Source organism: Rhinoderma darwinii, chromosome 13 (assembly GCF_050947455.1).
Source record: "Rhinoderma darwinii isolate aRhiDar2 chromosome 13, aRhiDar2.hap1, whole genome shotgun sequence".
NCBI lineage: Eukaryota > Metazoa > Chordata > Amphibia > Anura > Rhinodermatidae > Rhinoderma > Rhinoderma darwinii.
Genome location: NC_134699.1, coordinates 11,879,257 through 11,895,351, shown reverse-complemented (window position 1 = coordinate 11,895,351; position 16,095 = coordinate 11,879,257). Strand labels below are relative to the sequence as shown.

The 16,095-nt window shown below is 40.2% G+C and overlaps 1 protein-coding gene and 1 long non-coding RNA gene across 3 annotated transcripts in view; one reads left to right on the top strand and one right to left on the bottom strand.

The window, feature by feature from the left end:
* LOC142665707 (cadherin-like protein 26) overlaps positions 1–5,297 on the top strand; it is a 48,223-nt gene extending 42,926 nt beyond the window's left edge. The window contains exons 19-20 of one of the 2 annotated variants that reach the window (XM_075845458.1): positions 1,031–1,117; positions 3,445–5,297. In XM_075845458.1, coding sequence (XP_075701573.1) covers positions 1,031–1,117; positions 3,445–3,657 — 300 coding nt within the window. In that variant the 3' untranslated portion in view covers positions 3,658–5,297. Of the gene's footprint in view, positions 1–1,027; positions 1,118–3,444 lie in introns of both variants that reach the window. The other variant, XM_075845457.1, reaches the window with a different exon arrangement.
* Positions 1–16,095, bottom strand: part of LOC142665709 (uncharacterized) — a 47,454-nt gene that overhangs the window by 11,982 nt on the left and 19,377 nt on the right. The gene's annotated exons all lie outside the window — the stretch shown is intronic.

The following is a 16,095-nucleotide window of genomic DNA, read 5'->3' as shown; positions in this document are numbered from 1 at the left end:
GAGCTACACATTGTCAGGGTCATTGTGTCACTGTATTTTTCTTAGTGGCCTAGTAGTACAATAGTTAACCCTATGGCTGGGGTCACTGGACTGAATCCAACTACAGTAAAATCTGCATTGTGGAAGAGTTAGGCTAAAATATGCAGAGGAAAACACGACACTTCCAAAAAACACCCGCGTTAACTATTTAATGTATGCTATTAGCTTTTGCTTATATTATGGCACATTAGGTAAAGTGTCCAACAGATACCAAGGCTGAAAAAAAGTGATCTCTACATATAACCAATCAACTAGGTTCTATGGCAGACATGGGCAAACTACGGCCCGCGGGCCACATACGGCCCGTTAGGCTTTTTAATCCGGCCCGCCGAACTTGTCCAAATTAAAAACCTCCTTTTTTTTCCCCTTTCCCTGCAATGCCCACGTTTTCCCAGTTTAACACAAGTAGATATTATTGAGCTTGAGTATTTCGTTGTGTAATAATATGTTTTGAATGTTGAAAGTGATTCCATTTTTCAATAAATGTTGATTTCTTTAACTTTGCACCTTCGATTGAAACTTATTAAAAACAGACGCAATCTTGATAAATCACAGTGCGTATGTTATTTTAATCTATTTACATTTCCTTCTCCCAGTATCTGCGAAATAGTATGTAAATGCCATATCTTGCATATTCCTTGAGACAAATTTATTAACTGATAAGGGCTATTTTTCACATTTGAAAGACAGTTAATAAATTGGGTTGTAGTGTTCTTACTGTGCTATGAGGTTTGCACACACTACATTTAATGCTTTAGTATATCCGGCCCAAACACTCCCTCCAAATGCTCCTGGCCCGGCCCCTCTGTCAAATTTTAGAACCCATTGTGGCCCGCGAGTCAAAAAGTTTGCCCACCCCTGTTCTATGGGGTGAAAATAGTGGAGGGGTAAAAATAGTGACATACAAGTGAAAGCTAGTAGATGCTTTGGTATGTGTGGTAATATGTTATATTATGCGTAGTATATATTAATCGTAATATTTTTTTAGCAGGCAAATTCCGGACATCGTACTCTTTCGTCTAATCACAATTCATTGCAAAGAAAATATTCCAGAACCCTTGAGACAGCGTTAATTAAGGTAGAATATCCCTAAGTTATAAGACCACACTGATTGATCAATGTGTGCAAATATTTACATGGTACTGCTATGGGGTAATGCGGCAGGCATATGGTGCCAAACTATCCCAAAATACCTATTACAGCTTCCTCTAAGAAGCAGTAGCTATTCAGTGACATGCCTGGTCAATTAGTGCACCAAGTCAAGGCTCCTGACTTGTAGCCTGTCTGCATTTCCCTACATGGACACTCTGCAGACCCCTTTACGGTCCTGCCTCGTCCCCCTGCTGCTCCTACATATATTGACAGAATTAAGTACAAGGTGGCATGTAACAGTTTACTATTATCTTTAAGTAAATGAGGGGGCATAAGAAAGGCAGTGGGAATACAATAGTTCCATGTTGAGAAATCCTACAACGTTGATGTATGCCCTTGTTTAGCTTGAATTCTTGTATATGGCTGTATCATATTTTTAAAAATTTGGTAATTTGGTCTTATTATAATCTTTTGATCCATTACTTCATTATACCAGAAGATATGTCATAAATGTTTGATAGATGCTGGTCCCAGCTCTAGGACCCGCACCTATATAGTAAAGCTGTGGAAAATGCTGAAGGGCCCCAAAGAGGCTTGAGCCTTTTACAGTGACCTTCAGTCCTTTATTGTGGGACTCGAGTGAATGGGTGAGTTTTACATCTCACAGACCCTCATCAATGTTGTTATTTCACAAGCCGATTTGACATTAGGTGGGATTTTCCTTTACATGTCACACAGAGTGAGGTATGCCAATCAGACAGTTGAATTTTCCTTTTAGTCATCTTTACCTCCTAATAATTAATGGAATATTTATCCTGCCACACAGAGATATGAGAATGAAAACTTTAATCCAGATAAAAGAGACGGCATTCTATTCTGGGCATTTAATGATCGCTCCCAGATCTCTAAAAAATACAAATCAGCAAACAGAAAAAATAATGATTCTGCACAAAAAAAATTACTGTCTATATGTATACAGCAAATATAAAAACTATTATACTGTAGATAAAATGAAAAAAAAAAATAATTAAGACATAGAAAAGAATCTAAGCCACCAATGCCCTATTCACAACTGGAAACAAATAGTTTGATACTAATTTCATGTTTTATATATATATATATATATATATATATATATATATATATATATATATATATATATATATATACTTATATATATATACTATCTAGCCAAAAGTATGTAGACCCCTGACCATCACACCTATACGGGCTTGTTGAACATCCCATTCCAAAACCATGGGTGTTAATACAGAGTTAATCCCCTTTTTAGGAGGAGGGTCCACCTTCTTTTGGCCATATAGTGTATATATTTTTTATATTTTTATTCGATCTTTTTGCAGTTATTTATTTAGCTTTACATGGACAGATAGATATATTTTTAGCAGAGTCCTCAGTTCCATTAACAATTATAGCAATATTTTTCATGACAAATACATACTGATTTTAGTCAAGAACACGGACCATAAACCATGTTCCTTTTTTGTCCCCCATCCCGATCCCAGTGGTGGAAAGAAAAATCTCCTGTAGATATCTTAAGAGCCAACAATCTTTTCAGGAGTTCCAAACGTGCAAGAAGTAATGACTCGGGATCTTTAATGCCCTGGGGATCTGATCACTCTCAGTCTGCCCGTGCATATAAATTTGATCTTGCAAAAAACAACAACAAAAAAAAGCTCAAAAAAATTTCAGTCTTATACTCCACTTAAATATCAAAGGATAATTTAAAGAAAAAAGTTGAATAGTCAAAAGTAACTGGAGTTAACATAGCAAGAGTAACATTGGCTGTCAGTGATAGAAATGATTGATATCCGTATTTTAAAGAAATAAAACCGGTGGGATTACGGCAGCAGGTTGTCCTAAAAAGGAGAACTTTTGGCTGTAGTGAGAGGGAATTTGAAGCTAGAGAGCCCTAAATATGGTAGAGACCAGGCAGACTTTGGATGGGGATCCTTGGATTCCGACCTTAATCTAGGCCACCAGTTCTTCGGAGGATTGTCTATCTACTCCATTGTACAGGAGACGTTCACAATGCCAATCTTATAAAATGTTTCGAGGGGAGTTGGTTGTGGGAGGCATCCATCTTTCTTTTCGTGGACCTCAGATTAGAACAACCTCAAGCACAGTATGGACCATCACAATGGGAATCCCAAAAAGCTAAGCCTGGCCCCTTTGCTACCAATTCAAGTCAAACATGGAGAGGATAAGGAGATGGTTGTCGTTTATGGCGTTTGATGTAATACATTTGTACAGCACATTCGTGGCATTTATTATAATTATTGCTTATTTCTACAGAAACTACACGCCCAGAGGAAGTCACAAGACATGTACAAGCCTCGAGTGTATGCGGAGGAAGGAGAACTTTCTCATGCTTCTTCTCTGGAAGCCATCAGCATCTCAGGTAGTAGTGTCAAACTTTCAAATCTTCAGATCTTTGGGTCCAAGTTCAACGTTCTGGAGAACATTTGTGAAGACCACATGATGAAAGTTCCCACAACCGATCTTTAAACAGAAGAATTTTGTACGTTGAGAAACTAACTTAGATATCTCGTGAACTAAGAGCAACCAAGAGTTCTGTTGTTGAAAAGGAAAGATGACGTACAAAGAACCACCTAGGGCTACATACTTTCCGAGTGGTTAGTCTTATCTTCTTAATGTGCAGATGGCATGCCCTGGATGGAGTCTCCAGAAATTGCTCTGTTTGCACAACTGGTATAGAACTGTCAAGTTGAATGGAGAAGATAATCCCAGCAAGAAAGTCAACCGATGCATCTCAAGGATATCTTCTCCATTGGGTCAAGCAAGGATGCCAGCTTGTACTGATATACCATTTTCTAAATATCATCTCATTGGAGATCCATTCTTCATAGCGCATATCTTCTCTGGGGACAATGAATGGTGGTTGGTTTACTTTGGACTCATTTCTAAAGATCTTCCATTTATATATAGAGGACAAGTGTGTGGTGAGTGGTGAGAGACATCACAAAACATGGACTTGCTAGTACAATAGAATTGGTCAATTCTAGTTTTTGCCTAGCGTTTTTATTCTAAATCTCCCATCATGCCTCAGGATGGAACACAGATTTCATATTCTCTCCACTCTGGGAAGAGCTTTCTCTTTTGCTCATTGTCGCCCCCTGATGAGTGGATAAGGGGAAGTGCATTAATATTGTTTATTTTAAAGCCCAACCGGCCATTGGCCTGACAAACTATGGAATCATTCTCACCATTTTATTAAGAAATATACATTTCTTGCCAAACCGCGGCTCCCATCAGAAAAAAACCAGGAACCTTTCAAAAACATTTCCCAATGTTAAAGTTTCCCTTTTTCCTTTTGATGGGACCTGCTTCTGTTTTTTCCAAAAAATATATGGGCCTCACACAGATTGTTAATACAGAGGTAAGAATATTGCTTAAATGGAATATATTTATTGGTCCACTACTAACTAATATAATATTGTACCCAATGGAAATGACTATAAATACTATAATAGCGCCTCCTGTGTTCAAGACCATTACTTTTATCAAATTACCCACATAGACAAAAATATTGACCCGTATGGACTAGAATATAAGTTATTGAATATAACTACTATAAAACTACAACCCTATTGAATAAAATATTGCCCCCTATGGGCTAGAATATAACTTCTATAAAACTGTACCTGTGGACGAGAAAATGTATCTGAGCAGGTAGGAGAATTTTTTATGCTTGAAGAAAAGTAGAAAGTGAATTAATCAAATGTAAATATTATTCGACATAGTAAAAGGGAGTTCATTACATACCACTTGAAAACATGATACCTTCAAGTTGGTTCCCTCTGGGTAATTCTAATACGCTGTGGTCTGCCTAGCGCTAGGCCTTAGGGGGGCAGTGCCTAAGACAGGGATACAAAGAACACAAAACAGAGGATCCCTGTGTCAGGCTCCGCCCCCTCAAGCCTTGCACTTGGCACAATACATTGTATCAGTTTTGCCTGGAGTGTTCCATTCATTGTGAACAGTCACATGGTTAATTACTAGGGCTGTCGCCTACTTGGGGCATTCGTATGTTGTAAATATTGTCTTATTCTTTAGGAATTTTGCTGATCAGGGATAATCTGTAAATACAAATGTAATACAAAATAATATTTTTTTTTGCCAACATTGGAATATAAAAGTTTTACTTCTCAAAAAGTTCTCGTCGTGATCATTTATCAGTCAATAAAAGCAAAAGGCTGAAACAAAGAAGTTTCCCACTCCATTATTACAGTGGGCGGGCTCTTCCTGGTGTGATGTCAGAGCTGTGCTGCTTGATCTGAGCCAATCAGAAGTCTGCCTATTGATTGTAGTCTGGCTCAGGGTCCTAGTGTATCTGCTACCTCGGCACCTCATATAACTACACCCGGCTAAGGGGGGTGCTCTATGAGCTATTGGAAGGACAGGGGTCCATATACTGTTTTCACACACTGCTGTGTCCATCCCTGGAAGGAGTGGTAGTTCATAAGCGATGACAGCACTTCTAGTCCTGGGCACCAGGTAGGGGAATATGGCAGCCGAGATCCACCACTGGCTCGAAGAGACAAAATAAACTTTTTGTCCCATCTGGAGTTTTTCTTGAAACCATATGTGAGCGGAATGATTTATAGGTTAAGCATTGAGTCATTTTTTAAAGACATTTTTTGATATTTTGTCCAAATGTTTCTAAATTCCTCTCTAATGTAACAAGACATATCCTTAAAAGAGAAGGTCATTTTTGAAATATGAATTCATCTGTGAGATACAAAACTTCAAAAGTTATTTTTCGAGGAAAAAAAGTCACATATAATGTCAGCTCACTCCATCTTGGGTCAGAAGTTGTATTTTCTTTCAGGAAAGTTTAATTTAAATTTTTATGACATTTTCTTCAAAAATTTTGTAAAATGTATTTATTTCATTTAAGGGCAATTTAACAAATTTAGCCTCTCTTATGTTTCAAAAATAAGGGATATGGAGGGAAAAAATGTATGATTACGACTCCGTATGGCCTGCAAGTTGTACAAAGTCAGAATACAGCACCTATGACCCTAACCTACTAACTCATGTTCGTTGCCATCGCTAATAAATGGAAGAAATGATACTGAAATTTGGGGTGGGGCTGCGACAACCTCTCATTCATTTCCAAAACAGATATATAAGTTATCACCATTAATAAATGGAAGAAATATTACTGAAACTGGGACGGGGTTGTGACAACCTACTATTCAATTGAATCAAATAGATATTAGTCATCCCCATTATTAAAAGGAAGGAATGTTACTGAGAATGGGGCGGAGCTGTGACAACTTCCTGCTGATTTCCATGAAAAAGATTCCAGTTCACCGTTAATAAAAAGAGAATGAGATGTTGCTAAAAATTGGGTGGGGCTGTGACAACCTCCCATTTTTTTCTATTCTAAAAATGTTAGTTGCCTCCATTAATAAATGGATGAAATGATACTGAAATTGTTATTTGAGCTGTGACAACCTCCCATTAATTTCTATAAAATATATATTAGTTGTCACCATTAATAAATGGTATTAATGTTGCTGAGAATGAGGCGGAGCTGTGACAACTTCCCATTATTTATATGAGAAAAATGTTATTTGTCACCATTAATAGAGAAAATGTTACTGAAAATGGGGCGGAGCTGTGACAATTTCCCTTTCATATCTATTATAAAAATGTAAGTTGACTCCATTAATAAATTAAATAAATGTTTTTTAAACTGGGACAAGGCTGTGACAACCTTCTATTCATATTAATGTAGATTTTAGTTGGCACCTGTAAAGGATCTGCCAGACACAGCTTCTGTGTCGACGCCCGTGGGTAATCAGTCTGCACCTGCTTCTATGTCTGTGAGACTGACTCCATCTTCCACCACTCAGGATGGCAGGCTTAGGAGTGGGAGAGCCTATCACAGCCTGGCCAGACGGAGCTAGCTCCCGCCCACTGTCTATTTATACCTGCCTTTCCTGTTCCTCCTTTGCCTGTGATTCTGCTCTGCTTGTTTCCTGGCTCTGCTGCTGCTTGAACTACTGATCCTCTGCTTGTTATTGACCTTGGCTTACTGACCACTCTCCTGCTCAGCGTTTTGTACCTCGTGCACTCCTGGTTTGACTCGGCTCGTTCACTTCTCTCGTTGCTCACGGTGTCTCTGTGGGCAGCTGCCCCGTTTCCCTAGCTTCTGTGTACCCTTGTCTGTTTGTCTGTCGTACACTTACTGAGCGTAGGGACCGTCACCAAGTTGTACCCCGTCGCCTAGGACAGGTCGTTGCAAGTAGGCAGGGACTGAGTGGCGGGTAGATTAGGTATCACCTGTCTGTCTCCCTACCCCGTCATTACAGCACCATTAATAAATTGAAGAAATTTTACTAAAATGGGGCGGGGCTGTGACAACCTTTTATTGATATTGATGTTTGCTGGCGCCATTAATAAATTGAAGAAATGTTACTAAAATGAGGCGGGGCTGTGACAACCTTCCATTAATATTGATAGAGATGTTAGTTGGCCCTATTAATAAATTGAAGAGTTGTTATTAAAATGGGGCGGGGCTGTGACAACCTCCTAATAATGAAAAATTGACTCTTTTTTTGGGTAGAGATGGCGACAGAGAAAATACTGTCCCTTTTGGAACTCCGCTCCTACCCCTACAGATCTGGAAGCAGAAAAAGAGCCTCATAGGTGATGTATTGTTGCAGGAATTCTTCTGACTTGCTGTCACTTTATATTCTCTGTGTTTTACATCCCAGAACAAAGAGCTAATATAATCTGAATGTTCCATAAATGTTCATGTTTGAGAGATAAACCCAGCGTGTCAGAGGATCCGGAAGAAGTGAATCCAATCTCCCAGCGACCAGCCAAGGCTCCTGCCACTTTTCTGATCCGTATCCTTCGGAGTGTCGTAATTAAAGTGTCGGGGGATTAGACAGGGACATGTCAAGTGGTTGATGCACCTACGATAGAAGATAAGGGGCTATGAGCAGCGTCACCCTACACTATAAAATGCAATAATGTCACCGGCTTGGCTTGAGATTCTACTTTCCAAGAGCAATGGTGACTGTCGTGGGGATGTGCAAAGTACAGCATTTCTGATTTGACAGTGATTACTTTGTAAACAGGTTCGAGCACTGGGATATTTCCATTTTCAAGCTTAAATAGTCACAGCGAGTCACAACAACAGGATATAAGATGGGTGAACATGACCTGAGAACTAAAGTGTATAAAATACCAATATTTTTTTTAGAAACTGTAATCCTTAGAATGGCCACCAGATGGAGCTATATTTCCATTGCTTTGTATGGCGGAGCTAATAAGTGGTTAACGTCCACTGGAAATGTAACATTCATCTGACAAATGACCCATCAACATGACAAGGGGGTGAGAAACCCCTAGAATCTAAGGTGCTTAGGATTCCCTTATGAATTGTACATTGACTTCCCTTACTATATACTCTATTAGGGTGAACGGATATCACCCCCCCCCCAAAGCGGGTGACCCCTTTCTATTAGTAGACAAAGATCAGTTCTCATTTTAACATGTTTTACATGGTGGGCCATTCACTTGAATTTCTGGCATGTAATACTACATTTCTCCTGCAGGGGCCGCTGCAGTGAAAATGTATGGCCTGGTGAACCTCCCCTTCTAAGAACAGCTGATTACGTAGAATCTCTTAATCAAGACCCAACACTAAAAGGATCAGACTACACATAGGGTTTTGTTGCAGTCTGTAACTATGGAGATACATAGTTCTGCTATACATAGGAGCTGTATACACAAAACGGTAAGAAGGGATTTTAATGAGGTTACCTATTCCTAACACCTAGTTAAATGAGTTTCTGGGAGGGTTGGCTTACCATTAATATAAACAGGTTTAGGGGGTGGAAATCTGGGCAGTGGCCCAGGGCTACTATTTCGTAGAAGCAGAGTTGGCCTAAGACCATCCAGTATTATTTAGTGGTGTACGATGGTCATTGTGGGCTCTTTAAGTGAGTATTATTTGGGTACTATATGGTGGTATTAAGTGGGCTGTATATGGCAGTTTTAGCTTGGCACTATATGACGGTATTATTTGATATGTATATATGAGTATTATGGGGTCTTTGTATGGGAGTATTATTTAAGCATTGTATGGCAGTATTTGGATATAAACGTTTGGGAAAAACTCTAAAGATATGGCATGCGGGGGTGGGTTGAGGTGCAATTCGCTTGTTGCCCGGTGCCCCCAAAAGGGACGTGTCTGTAATAAGTCGTGTTATTAGTTCCATGTCACATCTTATAAACTCCCCATACATTGTATACATCATGTCACTGCAGCTCATGTAGCGATGTTACCTGCAATGGATTCTGGGTAGGGGTGCTGTGCCGGAGCTGCAGGATTGTTTTATTGGAGCTGCTTAAAGCTTTTATTACTGTTTTCATATAAAGTACGTCTAAGAGCTCGTGTGCTTTTAACATGCCAATCTCCAGTGCAGGAAGGGAGGGGGGGGGGACTATATGGACGGCGGAGGGGACAGTTTGCAGGAGATGAATCAAAGAAAGATGGAAGAAAGATTAAATTATAGTGAACCTTTCATCAAAATATCAGGTTATCAGGCAGGTCATGATGCAGATCCTCAACCTAAACTCTACCAAGAAAATCTCATTATATGGATGGTTTTTAGTCTCTATCTATCTATCTATCTATCTATCTATCTATCTATCTATCTATCTATCTATCTATCTATCTATCTATCTATCTATCTATCTATCTATCTCATATCTATCTATCTATCTATCTATCTATCTCATATCTATCTATCTATCTATCTATCTATCTATCTATCTATCTATCTATCTATCTGGAACTTTTTGGTAGTCAAAGTGGTAAACCTGGTAGGGGCCCACCGGGCTTGAAATAAAAAAATCTCCCGTTTCCCTTTATACAGTGACCCCCTCACTAGAGGGAGCCTTATACATTGACCCCGACTAGAGAGATCCCATTCTCTGGATTTGCACTGTTATTAGAGCTGTATATAGCTGTATGCAGTGAGCTCCCCCTAGTGGTGGCTTCAGAATTCCAGAATTCTATCATTTAACTCTATTACCGTGTGAAGGGAAATTCAATACCCAGGCCCCTTCTCATCATGGGCCCCATGGCAGTGGCATGGGGTGCCTATGGTAGGTACGCCACTGCCAGTAATGACTCACTCATGTATATGGAGAAGTATGCAATGAATTTAGGAGAAAAATGAGTAGAATGAAGACAGGGGCATTTATTTGGACCCATTGTCTATTACATAGCAGAGGGACTCCTTCGGACCTGACAATGATCTTGGGTTTGTCTGTTTTATCTGCAGCGTTCTCCTTCTCTCCAGTTTCAGATATGAAATCTTCTCACTGATCACTTGTCTGTAAATATTTCCTTCTCTCAGCTTATCACATCTCCGCACTTCTCTGCCAGCGATTTATTCCTTGCGGCAAACAGTTATTTACAGGGGCGCACAGGGTTAAAGCGATAAATGTTCTCCTGCGGAAGGTATTCTTATACCAGATGTTAATTGTCTGTAATGTGCAAATAAACCGTAATTATGAATGCAATCTGCGTAATGTCTGTTTTACCGCACAGTCTGCCAGGAATTGTATAGATTACACTCAGAGAACAAGGGGTTAATATACAGCAGCGTTGATGGATTAGAGCCTAATTCTCGCAACGTAGGTTATGCACGGTAAGGTATAGAAATATTTGCTGAACTTTTATCCCATAGCTGTAGCTAGAATTCACATTCGCACTATATTAGTAAAGGGTGTGTATACTTTTTCAACCCTTTTTTATTGCTCCACTGCATCTAAAATATAAAATAAAACAACTTTGCTAATAGTATTGTTTAAAAATCTCCTACCGTTTTGTGTCTTCAGCTCCTATGCTGATTTATGTATCGCCATATTTACATATGACAAATAAACCCTGTGAACAGTGATCCTGTAGTCATGCCTTACTTCACCCCCTTCGCCCACTCTCCTACTGTCTGTAGGATAGCAAGAGCGAGAGTGGAGTAACAGATCAGACTACACACTGGGTATGTTTGCAACCATGGAGGGTGTGTCTCCATGGTTACAGACTACAAACCTAGAGTGTAGTCTGGGCCTGCACTCAGTTCATATCTCTTTTACTGTGTGTGGGTTATCAAGAAGTGGTGGGTAGAGGGAAGGGAGTAACACACAGGGCCAAGGGTGACATGGGCAAATGCCCATGAGGCCTCCGCCTCCCAGTTCCCAAAAGAAACCTTTAAACTTAGCAGGACATGATATGACTGTTTCTTTTGTGGGCAATTTTTTTTGTCCTGGGATCCTCACCAACCTAGATCTGGGCCCCTTACTGCAGGATGGAACTGCTCACAGATTTTTTTTTATTATAGTCTGTAACCATGGAGATACATAGGTCTGCAGTAGAGCTGCATGCACAAAACGGTAGAAATGTTTTTAATCAGCACTGATAACAATGGCTATAAACTGCTACATTTTGAGCTTTCATACAGGTGGAAGTGCGTCGGGTCGACCCTACATCTGGAGATGATCCCTGACTATAATATTTGGGGGAATTAAATATAATTGAACGAGATTAACTTAAATTGCAGGGAACTTGGAGTCCGGCAGCCCTCCACAGGCTACTAAAAACATCACAAGAATTTTTAGCCTGCCTCATGTATGAGGTGTATGAGGTTATTATCTGAAAAGCCAGAGAACTCAGATTGGCAAGAACTTCCCTGGATCAATGGACAATTAAGCAAATGGAAAATGTCAGCATCTGTCTGAATTTGAATCCTTTTAATTCGAGTGCGGAGTAAATTTTTCATTCTCTGGCAGGAGAAAACACTGAAATATATATATATGAGCCTGACGACACGGAGGCTGTACTGGTAAGTGGGTCAGGAAGAAATCATCTAAGTTATGCAGAATAGGGAAGATGTGTTTAATTCTAGAACTCGGGGAGAATATTTAACATTTCTTTGCATCTTCTACCTGTATCTCTCGGTGGAGTAACGAGAACGGAGTCTTAAAATAAACCTAACTTCTCAAAAAGCGTTATTTTCTTACAAAAAGGAACCGCAAACTTCAGAACTTTACTCGTGTCACCCAAACTTTTCCCCATATAGTTCAGTATAGTATAAACAGTAGTAGAGATGAGCGAATCGATTCTACACTAATTGAATTGACTCTGAATTTACCAAATGTTTCAGATTTGGTAAATTTTTCCCAAATTTTTCCCAAATTTTTGGGTAAATTTTTCCCAAAACCATTATCACCTATCCAACTTTCTGATTCCTGGGGGCCCCACTGTTTGTGAGAATAGGGGTTTCGAACCCCAAGATCCTCCTCACTGCACTCCCTGCAATGAGAAGGAGCTTGAATGGAGCGTCGGTCGAGCATTTGCCTGCCTCTCCATTCACTGTCTATGAGAATGATGGCAGTAGCCGAGCGACGCTACATTCATTGTCCTCCACACTGCGATTGAGGATCTAAGGGTACGGGACCCCTGTTCTCACCATCGGTGGGGGTCCCAGTAATGAGAAAATTATTACCCATCCTGTGGATAAGCAATCATTTATGATTTGGGGAATACCTCTTTAAATCAACTTCAATTTAATCGGTATTAGGGTTATACTTTGTGTGTTAGAGTCACACAGGAGCCGCTGTCAGTGGAGCCGTTAGTTCACCAGTCTAACGGATTTGGCTTACGGCAGCATTACGAAGCTTCTATTTAAAGTGGATACATAGAAGGTGCAGCGCTAAATCGAAATAACGTTTTTAATTAAACTTTACTAGAAAGATGTTCAGTGCTGTCGACCCTGAAACCTGGAATTTCTGCCTGTTGTCTTAATATGTGCCTGCCGAGACCCCGTTGCTGTTGGGCTCCAGACTCGGCTCAGCTGTTCCTGGACTGCATACTCACTTCAACTATTCCTGGATTAACTTGGCTCTGCTACACTTGAGCTGTATGTTAATTTTGGTCTGGTTATGTAGCAAGCCAGTTCGTTACAGGTATGGACTTTACTACAGGGAATCTCCTGGTCATTTTCCGTTAGCAACGACTGACACGTGTAAAGGCTGGCGCTTTCGAATCGCAGTTTCGGGACAGTAGGCAGAAACCGCAGGTAGGCGATAACGTAGCTAGCAGAATAAAACATATCTTACTAGACTTAGGAACTAAATGAATGTTATTGCTCAGGCCCAGAGTGGTTTGGGAGTCGCCTTAGTAACCGCCAGGTTACAAGGGCATTGGCTGGAACCAGCAATTAGCATGTGCTGGCCCTTTAAGAGGCCAGGACATGACTCATATCCAATCTGCATACATAACGGCACGGCCCCGAAAGGGATTGGTGGGTGAAATCAGAATGACTGCTACCTGGAGAGGTAAGCCAGCAGGGGATTTGTTACACTACAGGGGATTTGGCGCTCTGTATCAGAAAAACGGAGCTCTGACCACTACAAAGATCTATTAGGAAATTAATCAGCGCAGAATTTTGGACTTATTTAAATTAAGAAAAACTGTAGGGGGACAGTGTCTTAAAGAAACACTCCAAGCCAAACTAATATAGTGGGGGGGATTTATTCATACAGGCTAAAACTAGACCGGACGGGCACAAACTGTGCCTTGTATGATAAATTTGGCGCACCTTGCGAGACATATTAGACACTTTCCTTACACCACCTTTACACCAATATGTTGCGCCAAAAGGAAACCATTAATAAATCTGCCACGTTTTTTGACTCCACTTAGCCCCGCCCCTTTTCTAGACACTTTTCCGACAGTCAAGTGAGGTCTAAAAAGTGTCTTAAACACAATAAAAAAATTTGGCGCATAGCATGTACGCCGGTTTTTAAGCCAACTTTTGCACATTTTACTTTATAAATCTACTCCACTGTGTTATGCCTAGTGCAGGGCTTGAGGGGGCGGGGCATGGCAACTGTGGCCACCTCATATTAAACCACGCCCTTTTATTAAAGCCACACCTCTTTGCCAGATGAGTCGTAAAAGTCTGTTCTTTTCGGCGCATTTCATTGATAAATTTGTCTAAAATGATTTGCGGCAAAAATAATTTAAGCTAGAATTCCGGAGCAACATCTATAGTAAATTTGCCCCACTTATCAGTTTTGTCTGGAGTATTCCTTTAATACTTGAAAATCAACGCAATCGTCCTTCCCAAACGAACAAAGCGCTATAATAAAGTAAAACTAAAAAATGTAGCAGCACGCACGCCCCCGAAACACAATAATAATAAATCTGAGATTATGTTGGTATTGAAGCGATGAGAAGTAATTCACAGAATGTAACAGGATTAAATGACAAGAAATGAAATTCGACTTTCAGGGACTTTTTACATTTTGTGATAAGAAGACGCAGAGGCGGCAAAATGCGATGGATTTGGGGGGGATCAGTGCAATGTACGTTAATGGCTCCATGCAAGTCAACGATAACCGGGGTCTTCTGCGTATTTAGGAGGATAGAAGAAAAGGTTTTCCGCCCTCATCATATCTAAGTTCCCGATACTATTATTATAGAACAAGTTCTGCTCCTCCTGCGTCCTATAGGTAAAGTAATCCCTCTTACAATTCTGTCCAGATAACGCCGCCAGCGAGACAAATGTGCCCCCGGTGAGGACGCAGCTTGAGGCTCAGTACGTTCTTCTAGTCTATAAATCATGATGTGCTATTTCGAGTGGCAAAGGGCTACTTTATAGTGCTTAAAAGAGAATTCAACCATCGAAAATCCCAACATATGGTCATAAACTTTTATTTATTTCCCTATTACTTATAGAGGACCAAGATTTTCCATACAGCTATATACAGAATGCGTTTGCTTACATGGGTCCCGGGGGTGGGCGTGGGGGGGAGCGGTCATAGTCTATTTTACCAATATCAGTTTTTGACACATATTAGGGCAAGTTTCATAGGGAGGTAGATGACCTAAAAGAATGTCCATAGAAGAAACCAATGCAAATATACGCAGGATATAAAACGTCATGCAGGTGTTGACCTGGATTTCCGACCCGTTTGCCCGGTGCTGAAAGACGCCAATGCTATCCACTGTGCCAGCAATGTTTTTTTTATTTTTATATATTTTAACCATTTTAAAGGCTTGTATGGGATTAGAAGAGGGGTTTATGTTTTTCCAGAAATAGCGCCACTCTCGTCCATGGGCTATGTCTGGTATTGCAGCTCAGCCCCATACGCTTGACTACTTTTAAGATTTCCATACTTCGGTGGGACATTGTATTTGAGGGTTGGTTTTAGGGGGTGGCAAAGAGTATTATTTATATGTTTATTGTGATCATTTTGGGGAATTGAATAAAAAGTGTTATGTCTGAACTTTATGGCAGTGTAATTTAGTCCCTTTTTAAAGGGTGATTCCCATCCAATAAAGTGGATATGTCATCACTTTGTAATCGGTGGGATCTAAACTCTGGGACGCTCACCGATCCTGAGAATGAAGGGGCTGCACTGCACAGTGAGAGGTCGGGGTGCCGCTGTGCAGGGAAAAACAGTGATGGGGGGACACAGCGCTAAGTCAGTGCTGCAGCTGTTTGATTCTCAAGATCAGTGGGAATGCTAGGGGTTGGATACCCACCGATCATAAAGTGATGGCATATCCTGGTGAAATGTCATCACTTTATAAGATGGGAATACCCCTTTATGGGCATATTATTATGACATGTGTATTATGTGGGTTGTTTGTGGCAGTTTTATCTTGGCCCTATATGTCGGTATTATGTTAGCTTTATATATGCAGTATCATGTACACTCTGGATGAGAGTATTTTTATGCATTGTATGGCAGTATTATTTGGCATTGTATGGCAGTATTATTTGGCATTGTATGGCGGTATTATTTGGCATTGTATGGCGGTATTATTTGGCATTGTATGGCAGTATTATTTAACATTGTATGGCAGTATTATTTGGCATTGTA